The following is a 26,075-nucleotide window of genomic DNA, read 5'->3' as shown; positions in this document are numbered from 1 at the left end:
TCCTCTCTCTTAGCCAGGTTTGCCTTTGTTGTCCAGTCTGTGAGCTCTGAGCCTGTCAGGGTCTGTTTCTGCTTGTTGTCTCCCTCCTGGCCCATATATATTGACTACTAAGGGCCCCGGAGTATCCCGATTTGTGCTGTGTTTGTGTGTCCCAGGGGGTGAGGCAGACTTATTTGGTTTGTGCAGCAGTTTGGTAGATTCTGATCCAAGATGTTTTAGCAGGGCTGTTCTGAAGCTGAGGCAGTGAGAGACTGGAGAGAGAGCTGTCTAAGACCTCAACGCAAACCACATCTATCAGCTAACATCTTCTACAGTTAAACTTAAGAACACCATCACGGAGAGCATACTAACCATGTCACCGAGACACCTTAGGGATTTGATTGACAAGCCTGAGATGGGACACAAACCTCTAAAGAAAAACAAAAACGTGATGTTACTGTACCAGCAGGTGGTGATCTCTGGTGCAACATTTTCAAAACCAGCGCACGAGTAATTGCATCACATAAACCGTGCCTTTACAAACGAAAGGAGCTACGACCTTCACCAAGAAGCTATAGCCTTTTGGCAGAAGTGATGGATCATTGCCATCTAGCGTCAGTGATTGTGTCATACGCTACAGGAGAAGCCCCCCGTCACGTGATCTGAGTCTGGCCACCTGATCCTGCGGGCTGGTAGACGCTTGCAAACAAGACGCTCGAAAGTTACGTTTCAGCTGAAATCAGAGAGTTACGGCAACTTTTTAGTTTTGCAAAATGTCTTTTTGCTCTTTCCTAGGAGACGAGATTTATAAAGATCACTTCAAGCCGGGTAAGCGGGTGCATTTTTAAGTATTTTTATCTCAAGTTTGGTCGGTAATGTGATATAACTAGTGCCCAGTACGTTTCGTAACAGTGTCAGTGGGTTTAACAGACGAAAAATGAGCAGCAACAAGAAGACAGAATCAAACTTCTTTTATGCCACATCCATAAGGATAGCTATTAATAATATGCTGCGAATAACGTAACTGAATATAAACCGATATTAGACCTTCGGTCGGTATGCAGGTGAAGCGATTATTTGCAAGAGAGATCTCTCTTGCTGTTTTCGAAATTTTTCGTCTTTTATTTTTTGGGGGGACATTTTAAGAACAGTGCAAACAAGGTAGCCCCCAAAAAGATGTACACGATTTTTTCCACCAATCGTTGTCTCCAAAACTTGTAAAAAAATATTAGATTATATTAATAAGTTAAAGTGACGATACGTTCAGCTAGTTAAGGGGACGGACCGCCGTGTTTCTCACAGTGCGGTTCAAAGACAACCCCGCAGCATACAAAACCGGCTGTGGTGTCGAGTGTCTTAACGCCTGCTCCGCGTTTCGTGCTTTTAATCAGCTGTAATGACTGCTCCTTTCTCAAGGTATCTACCTGTGTGCGAAATGTGGCCACAAGCTGTTTTCTAGCAGGTCCAAGTACGAGCACTCATCCCCTTGGCCCGCCTTCACCGAGACCCTTCAGGAGGACAGCGTGTCCAAGTTCGTAGAGAGGCCGGGCGCTCTAAAGGTGAGAGCTTCCTCATCCCACCTGCGAGACATCCAGGCGAAATGCTTAGCTTGTTCGCTTTAGTCCACACGAAAGAGGTTTTTTTCTGAGAAAAAAAAATCAAATAATAACCCTATCAGATAGTTTTGCATTATTTCAACAATGTAAAAAGGATAACGTCGGAACCTGATTTTATGCTGCAGCAATATTGTTGCGTTTCCCCAGAACAGATTTGCTCTTTGGCAGTGGAGAGGGTGGGACTGCTGGGGCTGTGTTCCCCCGCTGACCGCAGTGGCTCTGTGTTCTAGGTGTCTTGTGGGAAGTGTGGGAATGGACTGGGCCATGAGTTCCTGAACGATGGGCCCAAGGATGGGCTGTCCCGCTTCTGAATCTTCAGCAGCTCACTCAAATTTGTCCCCAAAGGTATGTACTGTCCGGACCTGGCAGCTGGTGGACAAGTCCCTCTAGAAACAGAGGGGTGTCCTCGATTGGTCATGCGGTCAGCTCGGTCATGATGGTAGTCGTGCAGAGCATGTGAGCCACGCCTTCATCCCCACCCACTCGCTTCCAAGTTACACAGCGCTGGGAAACCTTAACATGCGCACGGAAGAACCGTGTTCCTGTTTCAACTCTGGGGGGGTTTTATGTACAACAGGCCTTTGCTGAAAATCTGTACCAGTGTCAAAAGTGACTATTGATAAGATCAACATGGCAGCCTGCTTTGGAATGAGAAGTGAATCGTGATCCAGGAAGCACGAGGGGAAACTATGTGGAATGGCATTTCTTTACACAAAGGGTTGTGGGAGTATGGAACAAGTTGCCCCAGCCTTGTTTTTACCCTTCAAGACACAGCTACAGAAGGTGGCCCCACTCCTGCACTGACTTGTGCTCTTTTGTTTTCCAGACAAGATGGATGGAGCAGGGAAGGGGCAGTAAGAGTGGGCTGTGGTACCAGGACAAGCAGTGGTCTTCAGGAGAGGGCTGAGAGGCCCCTGTGCTTTGCTAGGGTCTGAGCAGATCATGAAGTGCTCTGGAAAAAGCCCATGTGGGACTTCCAGGGCACAGATGGGTAAATGACCATGCCAGACAACAAGAACTGGGCTCCTGCTTTATTTTTCCACAAGGACACACACACATTTGTTTTTAATTTGTTTTCTTGACTCCCACTCTCTTTTCTGCAAACAGCTCTGCCTAAAGGAAAGCTCATCATGGGGTGAAAGAAGACTCAGAACATAAATCTCCTGAGCTTGACGTCTAAAAGAAGGTGCTGTTTGGTTTCTTGAAAAAATTCATAGACGTGATCAAGGACAGTGGTGTAGCTGACAGTTTCATGGCTAGAGAAGCCCTCTAACAGTGACACGATTCACAGAATTTCGTGTTATACCTACACATATAATGAGTTTACAAATTATCATCTGGAAAGCCACCCTCTTTGAGCTGGCTATATCCTCCATTACCGAATACCATCGCTTTATCTTTGTGTAGAATTGGCAAACTTTATAAACTTTTCAATATTTACTACATTCTCAGAAAAAAACATTAAGAGCAGCTTTATAGTTGCCTTAATTATTTTTTAACAGTGTTTCTATTATTTATCAATTAATTTACCAGTATTGGTGATTTTCGTAACTATTATTTGTTTTATAACACACAAAAACAGTTTTGTTAATTTCCACTCAAGCCCTGATCCTGCGATGATGGCTTCGAAATCCAGTCCACACGTTTATTTGTACCAGAATTTTAGGGTTGAAATGATATTTCCAGAAAAATATTTCAAATATCTCTTAAAAACTGTGTTTTACTTCAGCTCATTTCAGGTGCTTTCCAGTGTTAATGAACAGAAACATGCTGCGGGATGTAACATTGCTGAGTTATAAAATACACATTTACAACACTTGTTACAACAACAAATATGTGAACATGTTCATGTACATGTCAACATTCTTTAAGACAAAACAATACTGTCCTTAAAATAAATAAAGTTTGTCCACAGACATGATTTAAACCTGCTCTTCCTTGTGGTGATTACCATGTGCAACTGTAACATTAAGAGTATTGGGCAATAAAATTACTTTTTTTGTTGTTTTCCCTTTCCCTTATAATACAGTTACTACTAGCTATACTTTACCACAAATCCTCTAGCCCCTTCCCTAATTTGTAAGTTACTGTGTCTTTTGTCTTAAATGATCACAGTTTACACACCTATTTCTCTTCGATGCTCCTTACATATGTCATCCCCACTCATGGATCTCAGCATGCAGTGTATACTGTATTGTCTGCATCCTGTGTATCTAAACCGTTTTTTCCTGTTATTGAAGGTATTTTCTATCATTGTATTGGATCTTTCCTTATTTCTATGTTCTTTACCAGAAATCCAGACACCTTCAATCAGAATTGATTGTATCTTTATTTGTACAGTTTAACACAATTTCATACATTCTGAAAAGTAATTACAAATAAAAACTCTGAAAAAGAATCTGTATCTTAAAAGCAATACATTATGTATTTTTATAAATAGTGTTTTTGAAATCTGTTGTATGAGATGAGGGCAATTATTGTCAGGGATTGTAAGTCATTTTGCAAATTCATAATTTCTTAGTTAATAAGTAATGTTTTTTACAGCTCTGAAACCCTTTTTAGCAAATGAGTTTTTGTGTCTTAGAATGCTCTCACGCACTAGCAGCTTTTCTGGACCCCTTGCAGTTTTGCCTGCCAGAACAACAGATCAGTGGATGATGCCGTCAACCTAGCACTGCATACAGCTTTGGACCACCTGGACACTAAGAACTCATATGTGAGAATGTTGGTTCTGGACTACAGTTCAGCATTCAATTCCATCATACCAAGTCAACTGGTGACAAAGCTAAGGGGACTAGGACTATGCAACTCTTTCTGCAACTGGCTGCTGGACCTCTGAGAGAACACAGGTGGTGCAGAGAGGTAATAAAACATCAACACCACTCACCCTGAGCACTGCCACCCCTCAAGGCTGCTGTCTGAGTCCAAGGTTGTACTCCCTATTCAGTCACGACTGCACAGCAAGACACCACACAACAGCATCATTAAATTTGCGGATAACACCGCTATAATAGGCCTGATCGGCGATCATGACGAGTCCACTTACAGGGATGAAGTCGTACAGCTGCTTAGGTGGTGTTATAGCAATAACCTGGACTTGAACATGAGTAAAACAAAAGAGCTAATAGTGGACTTTCGGAGACAGAGGCTGCACACTCAATATTGATGGAACGGAAGTGGAAACAGTCACCAACTTGAGGTCTTTGGGAATTCACATCTCTAAAGATCTAACCTGGACTGTGAACACTGACTCTATCATGAAGAAGGCTCAGCAGCGCCTTTATTTCTTGAGGTGCCTCAAGAATGGTCAATATGGCCCAGAAGATCATCGGCTGCGATCACCGAGATTAAACAGCTCTATGAGGATCACTGCCGTTGTAGAAATCTGGCCATCACAGAGGACAGTCGCCACCCGGGCCATGAGCTCTTCACCCCACTGCCATCAGGTAAGAGATACAAGAGCTTATAGACACCCTCTTCATTAGCTTCTACCCACAAGCAGTGTGATTGGTGAACACATTTGGCCATGCCCTTTGGACCACACTTACACCATCTACCTCATTGTAATTTCATTTATTGCAAAAATTGTTTACATGTATGCATTACTTGTTTATTTGCATATTGTCTTGATACTCTATGAGCTGGATCAGGTAATCTGCAGCCTGTTTTCTGCCAGCCCTCCTCAGAAGGGAAATCAGATGGCTGGAGACCCTGAGCTGGATATTTGAGGATCTCTGAAGTGAGCTACAGTAGCATGAATAGGTGTGTCTGTGAGGGAAAGGTGGTGGATTTCTCTTCTACAGCAGCTCAGGCTCACTCGTATTACAGTTCCCACACACGGGGATACTGAAGAGGGGAAAAAAATGTTGTCTCCCAGCTGTCTTGACGCAGTTTGAATATTATGAACAGCAGATTTCTGCAGGATCCGATAGATTTTCAAAAGGATTTGAGCCAGGACTTTGATAATCTCACAAGGACATTTACTTTCTTATTCATAAGCAGCTTCAGTGTAGCTCTGGACTTAAGTTTTTGTTATTGTCCTGCTGAATGGAGAATTTTTCCCAGTGTAAGGTCTAAAGTTTGTTGTTGTTTTTAATCTCTTTACAAGCTAATTCTTTCATCCTCTGGTACTGGAAGAGGTCTGATTGAGCCATGTTGTTAAATGGTGTTTTGTATTATGGTACTGTGCTGTTGTTGCATTGTATTATTTTCATGTATTTTCTATGTTTATGAGCCCTTGATGTACAAAATGAATCTCCTTTGGGGCAGTAAAGTCGAATTCAATTTAATTTTCTCATGATGAGCATGACAGTCATCAAAATTTATTTTAGTGCTGGATTTTTTTGCGTTGCACTGAATATTCTGAAGTTTAATTTACTCCTTCTGAAAAACTACATTGATCTAACTGGAGAAGATGTGCATACGATTTATTGTGACTCACAAAAGTGCGTATCGGAAAGACTAACATCACAAGACGTACTCTAGTTCCTTTCAGGAGTTCTCTTTGTGTGGTACACAGGCAGGCTAACTGTGATTGGTTAACAGATGTGCAGGTAAAATCATTTTAATTTTTGTTTGTTTGGACCTTAAAATCATTTTACTTTTCAAATCATGCTAGTTAGAATAAAATATTAAATTAATCAGAGTGAATTCACTACATTAAATGAGTTAACATTTATTGCAGAATTATTATGTACAGATCCTCAATATTCTGATAAAGGCTTTTCATTGCTTATTGATAGATTATATCAATCTACTTATCAGTAGAGTATTTGTAAATGAATTAGTAGTTACTGACCTCTGCAAAGCTCATGAGCATATATATATATATGTTATTCAAAAGTAAACATCTTATCTTTAATAACTTGTGTATTACATGTTTATAAAGAATTACATTACCTAAACTGCAAAATTTCTTGTCTACCTTATTGCCCTTTACAGCTTGTAATGTATTCAAATGGAGTGATACAGTTACTGTCAGCTTTTTAATACATTTTGACAGCTTTTTTAATACTATATTGAAGTGTCTGTGATTTTTTAATAGAAATAGAATGGATTAATTAATTTTCTGTTTGATAAGGTTTTTTTTTTAATTTGGCTGGGAAAGAAAATGCAACACATAATATACCAGACAGTAGACATTTGTACACTATTTTGTTATTTGATGCATGTTTGCTGTTCAAAATGCAATGAGGCTTTACAAAGTTCAGATCTCGTGTCATATGTCATACAAAATTTCACACCACAGTTGTAGATTTTGTGGTCATATTCCCAGTATATTAGTGGCTGGAGAATTTTTGTATAGAATCGTATGCCTTCTGTTTTTTTGTGAGTGCTTTAACTGTTTCTCAATATAAATAAGCCCAATGATTAACTGCTTCAGGATGGAAACTACTACCGATGAAACCAGCGGTATAAGCAAGCAAAAAGAGATGGGTCCCTCTAAAGCACAGAGGCCATCAGGAGGGCAGAAACTGGAGCAGCTACCTGCCGTCGTGGGACCTCCTGCAGATTGGGAACGGGTAAGGCAATTCGACACGAGCCCACTCCTCTTCCCACTGCTTACACCCCTATAACAAATAGTTTCAGGGTATTCAAGTACAGGATAAAGAGATTACAGGTGTTCCCAATTGGCTGAGGATACAACTCTCTCTCTGAGAAAGCACACAGAGGTGGACAAAGCAATTAAATGCGTTTACAAGTCATTTCCTCTGTATCTGGTCTTTCTTTACATATCAGAAAAGTGAACTGGTGGCTGTTGGAAAGTGTCTGCTCCGTACGTAATATACATGTAAAAGATGTGATTAAATATCTTGGTATTAAGATTTTCAAAAAGGTGATTTTGTGATTTGATGTTCTCTACCTTAGTAAAATAATAAAAAAAACTTTATTCATGGTTGTTATTTGTCAAACACGGGCAGAAGGAGGCCTAAATGCTACAGGGTTTAGAGCATCTAATACTGATACCGACAGAGTATTATTTACAAAATTAAGCAAAGTAGGTGGTGTATGTTTCCCTAATTTAATCATTCAGGAACTAGCGGGTATAGACTTTTTACTTGAATGTCATTTGGATGCTGGAAACCCCCCTGAAACTTGCCAGCTTCCATGAAGAAGTTCTCCTCACGTGGTCTCTTATAGATAAACATACCTCCCATAGATACATCATCTAGAATACAGAGAAAAAATAAACCTGTGCTTTGAAAACTGGGTTTAAAATAGTATAAGCGGGGTCAACAAATTAACTGGTGTGGATGATGAAATGTAGAATCAAGCAGATTTTATGAATAGATATAATGTTTGATAAGTCTGATAACAATCCGTCGTAACCAGAGCTACTCCTAGAGAGGTATTGATGCTTTTAAGAAACTAACAGTATATCATCAGAAACTATGGAAGAATTTACAACCTTTATTAGACTACAAGGAAAACAATTTAGTTATACTTGTACTAATAAATACTTCAGATCCCTGTCGCAATCTCACAATATCTTGTCAAACTATTTTGGAGCACCTCTTTGGGGAAAGTGAGTGGAATCAAACATAACTGTTGTCAAACAGAGTTTGTATGAATAATAAGGTTAAGGCGTCAGTACAAAATTGAACATTGAATCGACCCGGTAAAGATACACAGTGTGCATAGATTTAAAAGTAATATAGATGATAATTGTCTTTCTCAAAGCAGCCCAGAAACCTTACGTTTGTTTTTGTTTTGTTCTGTTGTTAAAACACTCTGAACAGATCGGCAAAATGGTGTAAAGAAGGCTTCTAATTCTGACATTTCCTGTAGACAAATTGATATTATTTTACTGCTCAATACTGCTGAACCGAATCTAAAATATAATGTATCATTGGCTTAATCATTATACTTGCTCGTTATTAGATGTATAAATAACCTAAGGATGAGAAATAATCGAAAATTGAATAATTAGACCGTATGTCGTAGTAGCAGATTGTACTTCTCGCCTAACTGATGTGGTCGAGCAACACCACAATCGCCATACAATCCGTCCGTTCTCATGCTCTGACTTTCAGGTTGGGCAGTGGAATGGATTCCAGGGCAAACTCGTTCTTGTTTGATTATCCGTGTGAAATCTCGCCCAATATAACGGGTAAGCTCATGCACTGAAATGATGCGCTTCCAAATTAAAGCGACACGCATTTGAATAATTCAAAATACACACGAGGGAACGTCTCCAAACCATGTCTAAGCATCACAACATGAAAGCTGTGCGTACCTTATCTTTATTTGCCTGTATAATGTACTCCAGTGATCTGTAACGTAGTCTTGCGTGCATCGTAAAGGACCCGGACTTCCGGCTACGGAAAACCCGGAGTGGATCGGCCTTCCACTGGATCCGGACTTCCGGCTACGCAAAACCCGGAGCGGATCAGCCTTCCACTGGATCCGGACTGCCGGCTACGGAAAACCCGGAGTGGATCAGCCTTTCCACCGGATCCGGACTTCCGGCTACGGAAAACCCGGAGTGGATCGGCCTTCCACTGGATCCGGACTTCCGGCTACGGAAAACCCGGAGTGGATCGGCCTTCCACTGGATCCGGACTGCCGGCTACGCAAAACCCGGAGTGGATCAGCCTTCCACTGGATCCGGACTGCCGGCTACAGAAAACCCGGAGCGGATCAGCCTTCCACTGGATCCGGACTGCCGGCTACGGAAAACCCGGAGTGGATCGGCCTTCCACTGGATCCGGACTGCCGGCTACGGAAAACACGGAGTGGATCGGCCTTCCACTGGATCCGGACTGCCGGCTACGGAAAACCCGGAGTGGATCGGCCTTCCACTGGATCCGGACTGTGAGCAGCTTTTGTCCAATCGGCGCTGAGATTTCAGCAGGAGGCGGGAGACAGGCCTTTTGTCCAGTCACACAGCTTCAGTCCCGGGACTTTTCCGAATTCCGGCGGGCGGTGACACTTCCGAGAAATGTCCACTGGGTGGCGACAGAGATACACGAGTCCACGGAGCTTAGTCTCAAAGCGCTATCGGAAAGACTTGAAATCGGAAAGAAATACATTTGTTACATTTTAATCCCATTGAAAAGGAAGATGAAAATATCGTTTGTAATTTAAAACATTATTATACTTGCGCAACATAATTATTAAGGGAATGGTGTGAGAGGAGACCGTGTTTGAACAGTTTAAGACGGATGTAAAGACATTTTATTTCAGAATGTCTTTCTGAAATGTGTCTGTTTCTGTGTTGTAAGAACGTTGAAGCATGGACGGGCCTTATCTGCATTTACCTTGTTGAATCTTTTTTTCCATAAAATGTTCATGTATTATTGCATGTACCCTGACAATACGACTGCTACGTTACGTTTTCTTGTAGTTTTTGGTCTCATAAAGAATACAAAAGACGCCATTCCGGAAGGTGTAGTGGGTTTATTAAAAGCAAATCAAAGTGTTAATAGGACTGACCTCCTTTTGGGTCCTACAACTGATTTATTCTTGGATGGCGTGGAAATAAAGGATAAGAAGTGTAACAATACTCATATTAGAAATCTTTGTAAACCCCATCTTATCCCTTCTTGTTTGTCTTTTTGGAATGCAATGTTTGAAAATATAAACTGGAAGTTAGTTTGGACAATTCCTGATAGATTTTGTATTACAAATAAAGTTAAAGAGATATCGTTTAAAATCATTCATAAGTTTTATCCAGTGAAATTAGTACTCTTTAAATTTAAGCATGAGCAGGATGATCTGTGTGTTTTTTGTCGGGCGGAAAAGGAATCTTTGGTGCATTTATTTGTTAGGTGTAGGTTTGTGAAGTTGTTTTGGACGGATTTACAGAGTTTTGTTTGCAGGCAGTTAAAGGTGTTTTTTAGATTGAATGATTTTGACATTTTATTGTACTGTTTAGTAGAAAATTTGGAAAAAGAGCATTTATTTATAGTCAATTTATTAATCATTCTTGGTAAATTTTACATCCATAAATCCAAATGGTCTAATAATACTCCCCTTTTTAGTTCTTTTGAGGTGGAGCTGAAACGCTATTTAAATTATATTAAAAATGTGAGAAATAATAAATTCGGTTTATTTATTATTAATAAATAAACGGCGGTTAACTGTTTATTTTTCTGTTTGTGTTTGTCCTCTTGTACCTAATTTGATCCTCTGATTGTATTTGTATTTGTAAATGCTTTACAAATTTAATAAAAAATTCTTTAAAAAAAAAGAATACAAAAGACGCGAGTCGATTACGTCAAAATGTTGTCGCACACAGAGCTTATGGGTAATGTAGTCTCTGTAGTTCACTGGGCTGTCCTGCCCATGTGTTTCGCTGATTTGATTGAACATTAGAATTAATTATATTGTAACGCACAATATTAATACAATTTCAGCGTATTGATCGTGTCTTGTATTTCTATGTCTCTCTTATGTGTTCCCTTGAGTGTATGTTTTCTTTTATTTCACGTGTCTGCAGCGCTGGTTTATCGACCCGGCACATAAAGCAAACCCACTGTCCTCGTGTTCCTTAGCTCCCGTCTTGTTTGCAAACTTTTCTTCTGTGTTTATTTTACTTTGTCAATAAAACGTGGTTGCCGTGGCAACGGAGCTGTAAAAGTTGTTGCGATCAAGGGGTAAGCAAGTACCCCAGGAAACCGGACCTTAAAGATAAGTAGACCTTATCTTTATTGGCTTGTATAATGTACCCCGGTGATCTGTGATGTACTCTTGTGTGCATTGAATAGCATTTTTACTATTTGTTAAAGCAGAGAAAACACAAGGAGGTCGAATTAATCAGCAACGTGAGGTGACTCGTCAGTAAACAAACTCTCCAGCGACGTCTGGATTTCAATAACTCTCTGCCCTGCAATACGGTTTTCCAGGAGTCCGCAGTGCTTAACAAGCAGAGAGCGGAACCACAGCATCCTGGGCCGCGGCTACACACCGACCTCGGGCGACGGACCAGCTGTCGCGCTAAACACGCATCAGATCCGGTTTCGTCGCAGTTAAGTGACGTCAAATGAGCGGCACAGGGCTTGTCCAATCACCGCCGTTGGCTGGAAAAGGCGGGATTTCCTTTTAGTTTTTGTGAGTGACACCGCTTCTAGCCAATCACCACGGACTTCCCTGTTCTTCCACGGAATTACCGCCCTCAAGTTGAGTGACTCGGCTCAGAACCAATCAGCGCTGAGATTTTGGCAGGAGGCGGGGCAGGTACGGCTTTCGTCCAATCACAATTACAATTCCGGGACTTTACCTAATACGGAGGGCGGTGACACTTCCGAGAAATGTCCACTGGGCGGCAACAGAGATACACGAGTCTATGGCGGTGAGTCTCAAAGCGCTGTCGAAGACTTGTTGTGCAGATATTGAATTTCTTTTTCAGAAGTGTAAATATATTATACTATGTACCCCTGATGACATTATTGATTTGCTATATATACTCTTGTTTTGTGTCGTATTTATTTTTATTGCTACATGAGTTAAAAAGAACTGCACTTCTGAGAAATGTCCACTGGGCGGCGACAGAGATACACGAGTCTATGGCGGCGAATCTTAAAGCGCCTCCTTACAGATAATAATAATAATAATAATAAACTTTATTTTATATAGCGCCTTTAAAGGTGGCTTCTCAAAGCGCTTTACAGGATGACAATAACAATAAATAAGAAGACTACAACAATAAATAAGAAAATTTCACAAGACAGGACACAATTATAATTACAACAATACAACAATAACAATAGAGGAGACCGTGGAAGATGGTATTAAGAAGAGCAGAGGGGTGAAGAATGGAAGCAGTTAAGTAAAGGCTTTTCTGAAAAGGAGGGTTTTGAGTCTGGATTTGAAGGAGTTTAGAGAAGGTGACTCTCTAATATCCTTGGGCAAGGAGTTCCAGAGCTTGGGGGCATAGCAGGAGAAGGCCCTGTCGCCCATACAATGTAGACGGGCTTGGGGGACAGTAAGGAGGGCAGAATTTGAAGAGCGGAGGTTGCGAGGTGGGGAGTAGGGCGATAAAAGTTCAGACAGGTATTGAGGTGCCAAGCCATGTAAAGCCTTGTAGGTGAGCATGAGGATTTTAAAGTCTACGCGGAATTTGACCGGAAGCCAGTGCAAGGACTCCAGGATAGGAGTAATGTGAACACTTGCACTAGATCTGGTCAGGATTCTGGCTGCTGAATTTTGGACATACTGCAGCTTGTTCAGAGTAGATTTAGATACCCCAGGGAGCAGAGCATTGCAGTAGTCAATTCGAGAGAATACAAATATGTTGATCAGCTTTTCAGCCACAGTTAATGATAGCATAGGGCGTAGTCTTGCGATATTTCTAAGGTGAAAAAAAGATGTTTTGACAGTATGCTGTACATGTGGGTCGAATGTTAAGCCAGAATCGAATATAACCCCAAGGTTTTTCAATTTTGATTGGAGCTCAAGTACAGAGCCATCTACAGACAGGGTTACAGGACTGGCTTTACGAAGTTGATGGGGGGTACCAATAAGCATGACTTCAGTCTTGTCACAGTTAAGATGAAGGAAGTTTTGAGTCATCCAAATTTTTATGTCAGAGATGCAATTAGATAGAATAGAGACAGCCACATTAGTGTCGGGTTTGGTATGGATGTATATTTGAGTATCGTCAGCGTAAAAATGAAAGCTGAGGCCATGTGATCTTAAAAGCTGACCAAGTGGGAACATGTAAATGCTGAAGAGCAAGGGGCCCAGTATTGAGCCCTGAGGGACACCAGACTTGACAAGACCAATTTCAGACCTGTACCCATTGAGAGAGACAAAGTGACAGCGATCAGTGAGGTAAGACTTAAACCATTTGAGGACAGTGTCAGAGACTCCAAACACAGTCTCGAGACGAGAAAGCAAGATGTTGTGGTCAACAGTGTCAAAGGCAGCACTGAGATCAAGAAGGATGAGTATGGAAAGAGAACCAGAATCAGAAGCTATTAGGAGATCGTTGGTGACTTTGACTAGGGCGGTTTCTGTGCTGTGAAGTTGACGGAAGCCAGATTGGAGGGGTTCGAAAAGGTTGTTTGTCATGAGGTGGTTATGTAACTGAAGTGTGACAGCACGTTCTAGAATTTTAGAGAGAAAGGGTAAGTTGGAGATGGGGCGAAAGTTGTTAAGATTGTCGAGAGCCATGTTAGGCTTCTTTGGCACTGGGGTAATAGCAGCAGTTTTGAGGACCGTTGGTACAATGCCGGTGCTCAAGGATTCATGTATTATATTGAGGACAATGGGACAGAGAGAAGAGAAACAGGACTGGAATAAAGTGGTGGGAATGGGATCTAAAACAGATGTGGTGGGTTGTGCAGAGATTGAAAATCAAAACAGATGGTAACTGTGACTTTTGTGACAGCAACTCTGAAAGCTAATGTAAAGAAGGAAACTAATATTGACATTACTTTTAAAGAAGTAAAATCATGCTACATTTAAACCCATTGAAAGTAATATGAAAATATCGTTTGTATTTAAAAAAAATGATACTTCCACGATATAATAATTAACGAAATGCTGTGAGAGGAGACCCATGTTTGAACACTTTAAAACGGATGTAAATGCGTTTGTACAGACAATTTGAAACATGTACGGACCTTATCTGCTTTTGTTTACTATTAAACAAGATTACTTGTTTAATCTTTTTGCATAACATGTACATGTATTATTGTATGTACCCCTGACTATACTCTATGTTATATGTATTCTTGTTTTTATGGCATGTATTGTTGTTATAATTAAAAAGAAAAAAGACGCGAATCGATTACGTCAAAAGGAAGTCGCCCACAGGGCTTGTGGGAAATGTAGTCTCTCTAGTGCTCTATAGCGCACTACAGAACACGTGCGCAGCCCACGCGTTCCGCAGATTTGATTGAGCATCAGAATTTTTTTTTATTAAACTTGTAAATAATTTACAAATACAAATTCAATCAGAGGATCAAATTAGGTATAAGTAAACAAACACAAACAGAAAAATAAACAATTAACCGCCAGAGGTAATAGGTAAGTTATATGATTAACTTGTATTTTTTACATATATCCTATGTTTTCCGTGCTTTATTATTTCTCACATTTTTAATAGAATTTAAATTAATTATACAATTTCAGCGTATTTGTCGTGTCGCGGATTTCTATGTTTGTCTTACAAGACGGACTCGGCAGGAGCTGTTTCTGAAGCTGCTCTGGGAAGAGACGAGCAAATCTTCAGATTCTTTGTAAATGAGACATCATGACAGCTGTGCCGACCTGCTCTTTATTGACCTGTTGAACCTGTTTGTGTAAAGAGCGGGACTCTTGTGTACCCCTGATTGTGTTATGTGTACTCTAGTGTGTTTGCAGCGCTCGTCCTGCCTGGTTTATCAACTCGACACAGAAACAAAACCCACTGCCGTCGTGTCTGTGGGTTTCTGAGCTCTCTTGTCTTGTTTGCAAACTTTTCTCCGGTGTTTATTTTACTTTGTTAAATAAAACGTGGTTGCCGGGGCAACGGAGCTGCAGTAGTTGTTGCCGGAGCGGGTCTGACCTCCAGCAGGTCAACAGGCGGCTTTTTTAATCTAATCTGCGAGAAAAACAGAAACTTAAGAAACTTGAGTCTAAAAAGCGCTGGCTGGAGTATTTTGTGGAAGAAACGGTGACTCGCAGGCTGTGGGACAGGACTATCAGGGACACATCAGTGCTGGACACCAGCCTCACACCGCTGGGCTCACTGCACCATGAGCGAGTCCGTTGGCGCCTCCTCCTGCTGGGGTGTGTTACTGCAGGAGTGAGGAGTCTCCGGTCTCCGGTCGCGTCATGATCTGCAAGTGGAGGTGAGAGACGGCGGCGCAGTGGGTGGCAGCGCTGGGAGCCTGGATTTAGTTCCTGTGGTGCTGTCTGTGTGGAGTTTGCATGCTCTGCCTGTGTTCTCATGGGTCTGGTTTCCTGGGCTGCTGTCTGTGTGGAGTCTGCATGCTCTGCCTGTGTTTTCATGGGTCCTGTTCCTGGGGTGCTGTCTGTGTGGATACCTGGTGAAGAGACGCAGTGAGTGTTTGTGTGGCCAGCTGCGTCAACTTCAATAAAACTGGCCTTTTGGTTTGTTTGAGTGCTGACTTGCTATGGTGTATTTTTTCTCTCTGTGAACAACACGTCCTACGGCCAACACTACCCACACAGGAGGTGTGTGCGTGACAGCTCCTCAGCTGCAGCAGGAGTCCACGTGTGCACAGATTTCTTGTTGGGGTTTGTTGTTTGAAGTTTCTGTTTCGATGTAGGAAGCAATTGTGCCATCACGTGGTCCAAGTTATAGCACGGGACGAGAGCTCCCGAAGAGCGCCTGCCTCCTGCCCGATTCGACGTCTAAAATCATCACAGAACGGTGAGGAGCCTCTGACACAGCCCCCAGTACTGGGTGTGCAGAAAGAATCCTATTGTACAGTTTTGGTGTGAAATGGCCTCCAGTTCTTGTAACATGATGGGTTTCTCTGGACTGCAGTCCCAGTGCACTCCGCTTTGGATTTGCAGTGGTGTTTTCTACAATGGAAAACCCTTTGTTTGTACAGAATGGAAATGGCAGTCTGCATGTTTTAATAATATAATGTGATCATGTACTACAGCTTAAACACTGAGCCAGGTGACGTTTGATTCTAAAAGATTTCTCTATCATTTCAGCGGCGCCTTGTCTGCGGCAGCTCCTCCTCTCTTCCCTCTCCAGAGGTGGGTTAGTGCTCTCAGGTCATCTTCTCTCACACAGCTGCGGGGCAGAAACGCTACTTCCACTGGGCAGAGAGCAGACGGGCAGTGGGAAGGGCAGCCCTGTGTTTGGGGATCAGGGCTGTCCCTGCTGAGGGATGCTTTCAGAGCCAAAGCAACTGGCTGGGTTATGAACTTTATGGTGTGATCCAAATAAGACATAAAAAGACAGAGAATGAGAAAGAAATAGTATTGCATGTATCTGATCAAAATAGTCTCTTTCAGACAAAACAAATATTGAACAAAAACTTAGTTGCAACACACTGCACTACACTTTCTTCTAGGCTGACATTACCGATAGTTTGTGCTGTCTTCCTTTCAGTCTGCAGGGTGTGCATCTTTTTCCTCAGCTTCCTACACGAGGAATCAGTTTCTCCTGCCCTGGTTTCACTCCTTTATATCTCACAATCTTCTGCAGCTCCTGGAGACTGACGACATGTTTGCTGTTTCTGAAAAATTGCTGACTGGCTCATCAGCACAATTGCTGATTCAAAATCCTTTACTCACATGTTGCCTTAGCCTCTGTATCACAGAGATGTGTGCTTTTCTGGGTTGGGTAGATCGATAGTGTGCTTTTGCTCAGTTGCTCTGCTCAATGCGTGGTCTTTTAACTCCGGCTGGGTACGAGCACCTCACTCTCCACACGGCTTTCCAAGGCTCTGTCATCGTGTGTGAGGATGTTGTGTAGCTCGTGAAACAGTTCCCCCATTTGAGCCCTGGATTTACTGGGTACTTGAATACCTGAATCTTGCCGTCAGTCCTGATCACCTTGTTCTTGTTCTGCAAGGACAAGGCACCTCCCCGGCACTGAACACAAACTGATACTGGCGGGTTGATTGTGTTGTGGAAAAATGGGCTGTGGTGTGAGTTTGTGTCTGTGTGCCCTGTGGGGGTGAGGTGTCCCCTGCAGCGCGAACAAACATGCAGACTCCACACAGACAGCACCCCTGGAATCAAACCCAGGGCCCCGGTGCTATGAGGCAGCGATGCTAACCACTGTGCCGCAGTGTTGCCCCCTTTGAAAATGTCTGACTTCCGTTTAATTTGAGGTCACAAGCTTATAAATGGTCTCACAACGTTTGTCTCATCTCAGGTTTCTCTGACCAGTCCCAAGGACCTGTAGTCACTGACAGCTTCTGCAGTCTGACGGTTCATTTCAGTAGGCTGGAGGGATGGCGCAATTATCCTCAAATCAGTGAGTATTGTTTTGCTCTTGTAACATGAAACATCAAAGAGAAGTCAACAGACTATTCCGTGAAACTGTTCAGACTGGCCCGTGGTGATTTTCTGGGTCCTTTAGTAAGCTGACCGGGACTGTGTCATCGACACACTTTGTGAGAAGCCAGTCTGTGTGTTTGCTCTTGTGATCATTCGTGAACGAATGTAAGAGAGTGTAAGAGAGGGAGAAGATTCGGCCCTGGAGTGATCCAGTTTTCTATTTAACAACCTCAAACTGCAGGAGAGAAATGCTTCATTTCTAAGATGGAAATATAATCAGAAAGTATAATTAGCCATTTGTGTATATCATGTCAAAAAACGTTTTATATATAAAATGAATTTAGTAGAGACATTTGCTTAATAAGGCAGTAGAATAAATGTTGTGATGCTGGTGTGATGGTGCTCTCCAACAAACTGATACAAATGGACAGAGAGACAAAGTGAGAAAGAAAATGTATACATAACAGACATATATGCAGAATACAATACAGTGCTATAAAGTACAGTACCCTAGAGTGAAGATGGAAATCATTCATTCTGGCGCAGAAGAAGTGAATCTGCTCTCAATGGTTTTCCTGTACAAATGGAACACGTTGTGAATTCTACATAATTCACAGGAAACAAAATAAACAACTCATTCACTCCCCTGCTGTCCGTGACCCAGAGCTCAGTAATCATTTCGCTACTGCAGATCATGCAGTTTTTAATGCTTTTCATTTTAACATCCTACTTGTTAATATTTCCTCTTAGATGAGAATATTCTCTTCGGTGTGTCTTTACAACTCTTCTCTTATTGCTCCTCTTGTCAGTAATCCGGTGTGAAAGCTCTCTCTGTCGGAATCAATGTCTTACCTCTCCGTCTTGTGTTTCAGGTCTCCTCTGGCTGCCGACCCTGCCGTCGGGACAGAACACATCCCGCACTGACCACACTGCTGGGTTTACTGTACGTGACAATAAAGAGCTTGAGCAACACATCTAATGTGATCTCTGCACGCTTCCCGAGGAGCAGAGATGATAAGGTCTGTGTCCGTTCCCGAGTCTTTGCGAGAGGCCTGTTTAGTCCGTCACTGAGATGATTTTAGATGCCTGTGAGTCGTGCCCACTGAAAAATGAAATAGTGCAGCACAATGAGACTTCAAGCAAAGATTTCATTAGCCCCTTCTGTGAATTGGTGTCTCGCAAGAGATCTTCCATCTCTTTGAAAGTTTCACAGCTTTGACCTCTAGATTAGAAATGACACCAATTGCACATGGGTCCAGCAACGTTCTATATAGTGCACATCACCATCGGGATGAAAAACAAAAATCCCCAGTGGGAGTCCACTCTTTCCCTGCTACGCAAATTGCTTTTCGTTAGGTGAGGTCGCAAGTTCTTATTGGAGAATGTTGTACAGTTTCTTAATGCAATAGGGCGAGTAAGACTGAAGTTCCCCCCGTGTTGGCCGATCAGTGGAACGAAACTGAAAAAAGCTCCTTGAAACTGTGATTCATACACTTGTACACTGGCTCAGCATGGTGCTCACCTTGGGTGTCTGCTGAAATTTGATTTTTTTTCAGGAGCACTGTGACCCACAGCTCAATAATCATTTCAGCTACTGAAGATCATTCAGTTTTTAATGCTTTTCATTTTAACATCCTACTTGTTAGTATTTCCTCTTAGGTGAGAATACTCTGGTACTTTTCTGGGTCTTAGTTGAGTGAGCTTTATTAGAATAATTGAACAATACTTTCACCTCTACATGACACTCATAGATTTTTCAAGGGTTAAATATGGGAGCTACGTTTCTTACATGTTTCCTTTTGTAAGTTGATTCACAAAGCTTTCACCGCCTCCACTCCAGTGAATCACTTTGTTTAGCAAGTGATCAGGTGGAACAGTTTAATTTCTTCCTGCAAATAATGCCTTTTCCTTTTTCATCCCATTCAAGTCTCCGTCCTAGTTAAAGTCATTGTGATGTAGAACGGCAGTGGTCCAGTTGAAAGGTTCAAGGTTTCACTGTGTTTTAGAGTGCAGATAAAGAAGATAATAGGAGAGGAAACTGGAAAAGCTGTGACTCTCTCATTCAATTCAATTCAATTTATTTTCATATAGCGCCTTTCACAACAAGGTTGCCCCAGGGCGCTTAACAATGCAGGTAAATATACATTTTGTGAATACAGAACTGAAGACAATGGAGGAAAGGAACCAAAGACTCCTCAGTAAGGAGAATAAAATCCTCTAGGGGTCCAAGGTCAACTGGCTGCCCAACCCCTTTGGGCATGCTAACATTATATCATTAAAAAAAAAGAAAGAAATGAATGCGGGTATTAATCCATCCATCCATCACGTCGTCTGTATGTCAGTACCCCATGCAGGTCTCTGCAGACCAGCAGAATCCTCCTAAACGACAGCTGTATCCATGATGCCCCTCTTGGATCCATGGCACTGATGCAGCATTCAACTCACATGGTGCCCAGCCCAGGACAGACAGGCCTCTGAAACTATGCTGTGTACAGTATTTCTCCTCTGCAGCATCCCTGCGAGGCAGGACAGGTGCCTGACCTCTGAGAGCCTTGTAAGTAAGTAGAAGGAGTTTGAAGTCCGCCCTGTACCTGAGAGGAAGCCAATGAAGAGAGAGAAGTATGGGGTTTATGTGGTCATTCTTTCTGCTCCAAGTAACAATTCTAGCTGCTGCATTCTGTAAGTATTCAAACTCTTTGCTGTGACAAATCTAACGTACTTTAGGCAGACAAAACGACCTTAAAAAGCCACATGATTTTTAAGTAGTCTGTCTGAGTGTAGTAACAGTGGTTCACATTATTTCAGAACGTATACTCCCGTCTCTGTAACGTTCCTCAGTCAGCTAGTGAACATTCTGTATTTACACCACGAATGCACTACTTTGTCTCGCGCGCGGTCACACTGGCCGTCCACAGGCACGGACAGGAGCAGGGAACACGAGGCCGCTCTGTAGTGCCCCTGTGGCTCTCCAGCAGAGGGGAGCACTTTGCTCAACAGCCCTGAGCCGAAGGACCCAGTGATAAAGCTGAAAATCTGGCAAGTCCCCCAGTCTCCCTGGGGCGCTGAAGAGGATTTCATCTGATGCTGAGGTTCCTGTAACTCAACACAAAATTGAACACGGCGAGTTATGAGTTTGTGAAGAAGTGACAGCGGAACAATGTCAAACAGGAAGTTAACCTACAGGAAAGAATGAATTGAATCTTTGATATTCAAGCACGCAGTGTGACGTCCACTGTCTATTCAAATCTTCTCTGCAAGTTTTACAATTCTTTTTCATACACCGTCTCCTGGTTATTGTTTTGTGAGTGCTTGAACTGTTTCTCAGTAGAAATAAGACCGATAACTCACTGCTTCAGGATGCACACTATCGTCGATGAAACCTGTGGTGTAAGCAAGCGAAAAGAGACAGATCCTTCTAAAACACAGAGGCCATCGGGAGGGCAGAAACACTCTGCAACAGGTAGGAGCTGTGGAGCCGTGATTCCCCCGAGCCAGAGCCCTCGTCCTCCCTCGACAGCGAACTGAGCTCCAGCGACTGGAGCAGCTACCTGCTGTCGTGGGACCTCCTGCAGATTGGGAACGGGTAAGGCAATTCGACACGAGCCCACTCCTCTTCCCACTGCTTACACCCCTATAACAAATAGTTTCAGGGTATTCAAGTACAGGATAAAGAGATTACAGGTGTTCCCAATTGGCTGAGGATACAACTCTCTCTCTGAGAAAGCACACAGAGGTGGACAAAGCAATTAAATGCGTTTACAAGTCATTTCCTCTGTATCTGGTCTTTCTTTACATATCAGAAAAGTGAACTGGTGGCTGTTGGAAAGTGTCTGCTCCGTACGTAATATACATGTAAAAGATGTGATTAAATATCTTGGTATTAAGATTTTCAAAAAGGTGATTTTGTGATTTGATGTTCTCTACCTTAGTAAAATAATAAAAAAAACTTTATTCATGGTTGTTATTTCTCAAACACGGGCAGAAGGAGGCCTAAATGCTACAGGGTTTAGAGCATCTAATACCGATACCGACAGAGTATTATTTACAAAATTAAGCAAAGTAGGTGGTGTATGTTTCCCTAATTTAATCATTCAGGAACTAGCGGGTATAGACTTTTTACTTGAATGTTATTTGGATGCTGGAAACCCCCCTGAAACTTGCCAGCTTCCATGAAGAAGTTCTCCTCACGTGGTCTCTTATAGATAAACATACCTCCCATAGATACATCATCTAGAATACAGAGAAAAAATAAACCTGTGCTTTGAAAACTGGGTTTAAAATAGTATAAGCGGGGTCAACAAATTAACTGGTGTGGATGATGAAATGTAGAATCAAGCAGATTTTATGAATAGATATAATGTTTGTGATAAGTCTGATAACAATCCGTCGTAACCAGAGCTACTCCTAGAGAGGTATTGATGGTTTTAAGAAACTTAACAGTATACCATCAGAAACTATGGAAGAATTTACAACCTTTATTAGACTACAAGGAAAACAATTTAGTTATACTTGTACTAATAAATACTTCAGATCCCTGTCGCAATCTCACAATATCTTGTCAAACTATTTTTGAGCACTTTGGGGAAAGTGAGTGGAATCAAACATGACTATTGTCAAACAGATTTTGTATGAATAATAAGGTTAAGGCGTCAGTACAAAATTGTACATTGAATCGACCCGGTAAAGATACACATTGTGCATAGATTTAAAAGTAATATAGATGATAATTGTCTTTCTCAAAGCAGCCCAGAAACCTTACGTTTGTTTTTGTTTTGTTCTGTTGTTAAAACACTCTGAACAGATCGGCAAAATGGTGTAAAGAAGGCTTCTAATTCTGACATTTCCTGTAGACAAATTGATATTATTTTACTGCTCAATACTGCTGAACCGAATCTAAAATATAATGTATCATTGGCTTAATCATTATACTTGCTCGTTATTAGATGTATAAATAGCCTAAAGATGAGAAATAATCGAAAATTGAATAATTAGACCGTATGTCGTAGTAGCAGATTGTACTTCTCGCCTAACTGATGTGGTCGAGCAACACCACAATCGCCATACAATCCGTCCGTTCTCATGCTCTGACTTTCAGGTTGGGCAGTGGAATGGATTCCAGGGCAAACTCGTTCTTGTTTGATTATCCGTGTGAAATCTCGCCCAATATAACGGGTAAACTCATGCACTGAAATGACGCGCTTCCAAATTGAAGCGACACGCATTTGAATAATTCAAAATACACACGAGGGAACGTCTCCAAACCATGTCTAAGTATCACAACATGAAAGCTGTGCGTACCTTATCTTTATTTGCCTGTGTAATGTACTCCGGTGATCTGTAACGTAGTCTGGCGTGCATCGTAAAGGATCCGGACTTCCGGCTACGGAAAACCCGGAGTGGATCAGCCTTCCACTGGATCCGGACTGCCGGGTACGGAAAACCCGGAGTGGATCGGCCTTCCACTGGATCCGGACTGCCGGCTACGGAAAACCCGGAGTGGATCAGCCTTCCACTGGATCCGGACTGCCGGCTACGGAAAACCCGGAGTGGATCGGCCTTCCACTGGATCCGGACTGCCGGCTACGGAAAACCCGGAGTGGATCGGCCTTCTACTGGATCCGGACTGCCGGCTAAGGAAAACCCGGAGTGGATCGGCCTTCCACTGGATCCGGACTGTGAGCAGCTTTTGTCCAATCGGCGCTGAGATTTCAGCAGGAGGCGGGAGACAGGCTCTTGTCCAGTCACACAGCTTCAGTCCCGGGACTTTTCCGAATTCCGGCGGGCGGTGACACTTCCGAGAAATGTCCACTGGGTGGCGACAGAGATACACGAGTCCACGGAGCTGAGTCTCAAAGCGCTATCGGAAAGACTTGAAATCGGAAAGAAATACATTTGTTACATTTTAATCCCATTGAAAAGGAAGATGAAAATATCGTTTGTATTTTTAAACATTATTATACTTGCGCAACATAATTATTAAGGGAATGGTGTGAGAGGAGACCGTGTTTGAACAGTTTAAGACGGATGTAAAGACATTTTATTTCAGAATGTCTTTCTGAAATGTGTCTGTTTCTGTGTTGTAAGAACGTTGAAGCATGGACGGGCCTTATCTGCATTTACCTTGTTGAATCTTTTTTTCCATAAAATGTACATGTATTATTGCATGTATCCTGACAATACGACTGCTACGTTACGTTTTCTTGTAGTTTTTGGTCTCATAAAAAATACAAAAGTATGAGTCGATGACGTCAAAATGGTGTCGCCCACAGGGCTTATGGGTAATGTAGTCTCTGTAGTTTACTGGGCTGCCCTGCCCATGTGTTTCGCTGATTTCATTGAACATTAGAATGAATTATATTAATACAATTTCAGCGTATTTATCGTGTCTTGTATTTCTTTGTCTCTCTTATGTGTTCCCTTGTGTGTATGTTTTCTTGTATTTCACGTGTCTGCAGCGCTGGTTAATCGACCCGGCACATAAAGCAAACCCACTGTCCTCGTGTTTCTTAGCTCCCGTCTTGTTTGCAAACTTTTCTCCTGTGTTTATTTTACTTTGTCAATAAAACGTGGTTGCCGGGAAAACGGTGCTGCAGAAGTTGGTGCGAGCTGACCTCTAGGAGGTAAACAGTCGGCTTTTGTAATCTAATCAGCGAGCAAAGCAGAAACGTTAGTCTAAAAAGCGCTGGCTGGAGTATTTTGTGGACATTATGCAGAAGAAAAGGAAGAAACGGTGAGTCGCAGGCTGTCGGTAAATATCAGCGCTGGACACCAGCCTCACACCGCTGGGCTCACTGCACCATGAGCGAGTCCGTCGGCGCCTCTTCCTGCTGGGGTGTGTTGCTGCAGGAGTGAGGAGTCTCCGGTCTCCGGTCGCGTCATGATCTGCAAGTGGAGGTGAGAGACGGCGGCGCAGTGGGTGGTAGCGCTGGGAGCCTGGATTTAGTTCCTGGGGTGCTGTCTGTGTGGAGTTTGCATGCTCTGCTCATGTTCTCGTGGCTCCAGTTTTCTGGGGTGCTGTGTGTGTGGAGTTTGCATGCTCTCCTTATGTTCTCGTGGGTCTAGTTCCTGGGGTGCAAAATTCTGTTTATTTCACAAGACGGACCCGGGCAGCAGCATGTGTCTGCAGCGCTCATCCTGCCTGCATGTTTGCAAACTTTTCTCCTGTGTTTATTTTACTTTGTTAAATAAAACGTGGTTGCTGGGGAAACGGTGCTGCAGAAGTTGTTTCGATCTGACCTCCGGGAGGGAGACAGCTGGCAAAGCCGAAACTTTAGTCTAAACGGCGCTGGCTGGAGTATTTTGTGGACATTTCGCAGAAGAAAAGGAAGAAGCGGTGAGTCGCAGGCTGTAGGACAGGACTGTCGGGGAAATGTAAGCGCTGGGCTGAGCGAGTCCGTCGGCGCCTCCTCCTGCAGGAGTGAGGAGTCTCCGGTCTCCGGTCGCGTCCTGATCTGCATGTGGAGGTGAAAGGCTGAGAGACGGCGCACATGCTCTGCACATGTTCTCATGTGTCTGGTTTCCTGGAGTGCTGTCTGTGTGGAGTTTGCATGCTCTGCTCATGTTCTCAAGGGTTTCCTGCCGCTTCTGCAGTCCAGTGTTGGTGAGTCTGTCGGGTTGATTGTGTTGTGGTGTGAGTGTGCCCTAAAGGGGGTTTTAATAGTATGGGGTTTGTGTGTTCACTTGTATGCAGACCACTGGAGAGACCGGTTGTTTTTTGCCAGGCAGACTAATGGCTGCATATTCAATTCCAGCTACTGATGTTGCCAAACCAGCAAGTGGGACAGTGTTTGAAAACCCTTTCAATGAAAGGTTTGTAGAACAGTGTTGCTATTGTTCTGTTTAATTCGAGGTCACCGAGCTTATAAATGGTCTCACAACGTTTGTCTCTTTTCAGGTTTCTCCGACCCGGAGAGTGAACAAAGAAGTGATAAGGGCCCATAACACCTAAGCTCGGCACTCTCACACTCTTCAGCCACACGAGCTTCCTCCTGGTAAAATACTGGGCAAGCCCCTTTCTGACAGGGACAGTGGAAAACCCCCTGAGGGAGATGGGCTGAGGGGAGGAATAAAACCATCTGAGCCGGAACGGAGCGGGCTCCCGATTCCCACCAGACCTGGGAGACGACACAGGCAGCACAAGGGAAGCTGCGGAGCGCGAGTTCGCGGAGGCAAGGACCGATTGACGACCACGGGAGACAGTGGCATCGGAACAGAGGTACTGTACAGAGACTTTTAATACCTGAAGGCAAGGAGCGAGAAACCGGCCCGGCTAGCCGCTCCAAACTGAGGGGAATGGAATACAGTTCGCGGGAGGATTTCTAGTGGAACCTGAACGGAGTCTGGGGAAATGGGACCGGCCTCTCGTTCACTGGGGCCATCAAAGACTTTACAGGTACGAAGAAGAATCGTTCGAGTGGCCACTCTTCGGTACTTGACAGAAAAGACTGCCGTCCCTCTGGATTCATTATGATCCTTGGAAGGACCTTTTGTTGCTGCTGTTTTCGTTGTGTCTTTGGCTGATGGTGAATGTGGATAGAAAATAAAAAGGTCACTTATACGATA

At 42.9% G+C, this 26,075-nt stretch overlaps 1 protein-coding gene and 1 long non-coding RNA gene across 2 annotated transcripts; one reads left to right on the top strand and one right to left on the bottom strand.

Annotated features, from left to right (window-relative positions):
- The first annotated feature begins 637 nt into the window (after nucleotides 1-637).
- Nucleotides 638-26,075, top strand: msrb1b (methionine sulfoxide reductase B1b). The gene is made up of 5 exons (XM_088612724.1): nucleotides 638-807; nucleotides 1,396-1,538; nucleotides 1,826-1,940; nucleotides 2,422-7,117; nucleotides 25,408-26,075. Exons 1-4 carry the CDS (start codon nucleotides 753-755, stop codon nucleotides 2,451-2,453), a joined length of 345 nt encoding a protein of 114 aa, XP_088468850.1. The 5' UTR covers nucleotides 638-752; the 3' UTR covers nucleotides 2,454-7,117; nucleotides 25,408-26,075.
- On the bottom strand, nucleotides 19,575-22,932 carry LOC148644725 (uncharacterized). Its single transcript, XR_015928444.1, has 2 exons — nucleotides 22,812-22,932; nucleotides 19,575-20,104 (listed from the first exon to the last, which is right to left on the bottom strand). It is a non-coding gene; the product is annotated as an uncharacterized LOC148644725 (long non-coding RNA).

Source organism: Lepisosteus platostomus, chromosome 19, assembly GCF_059453375.1.
Source record: "Lepisosteus platostomus isolate fLepPlt1 chromosome 19, fLepPlt1.hap1, whole genome shotgun sequence".
In the NCBI taxonomy this organism is placed as follows: Eukaryota; Metazoa; Chordata; class Actinopteri; order Semionotiformes; family Lepisosteidae; genus Lepisosteus; species Lepisosteus platostomus.
This window is presented reverse-complemented; position numbering and strand designations above follow the sequence as displayed.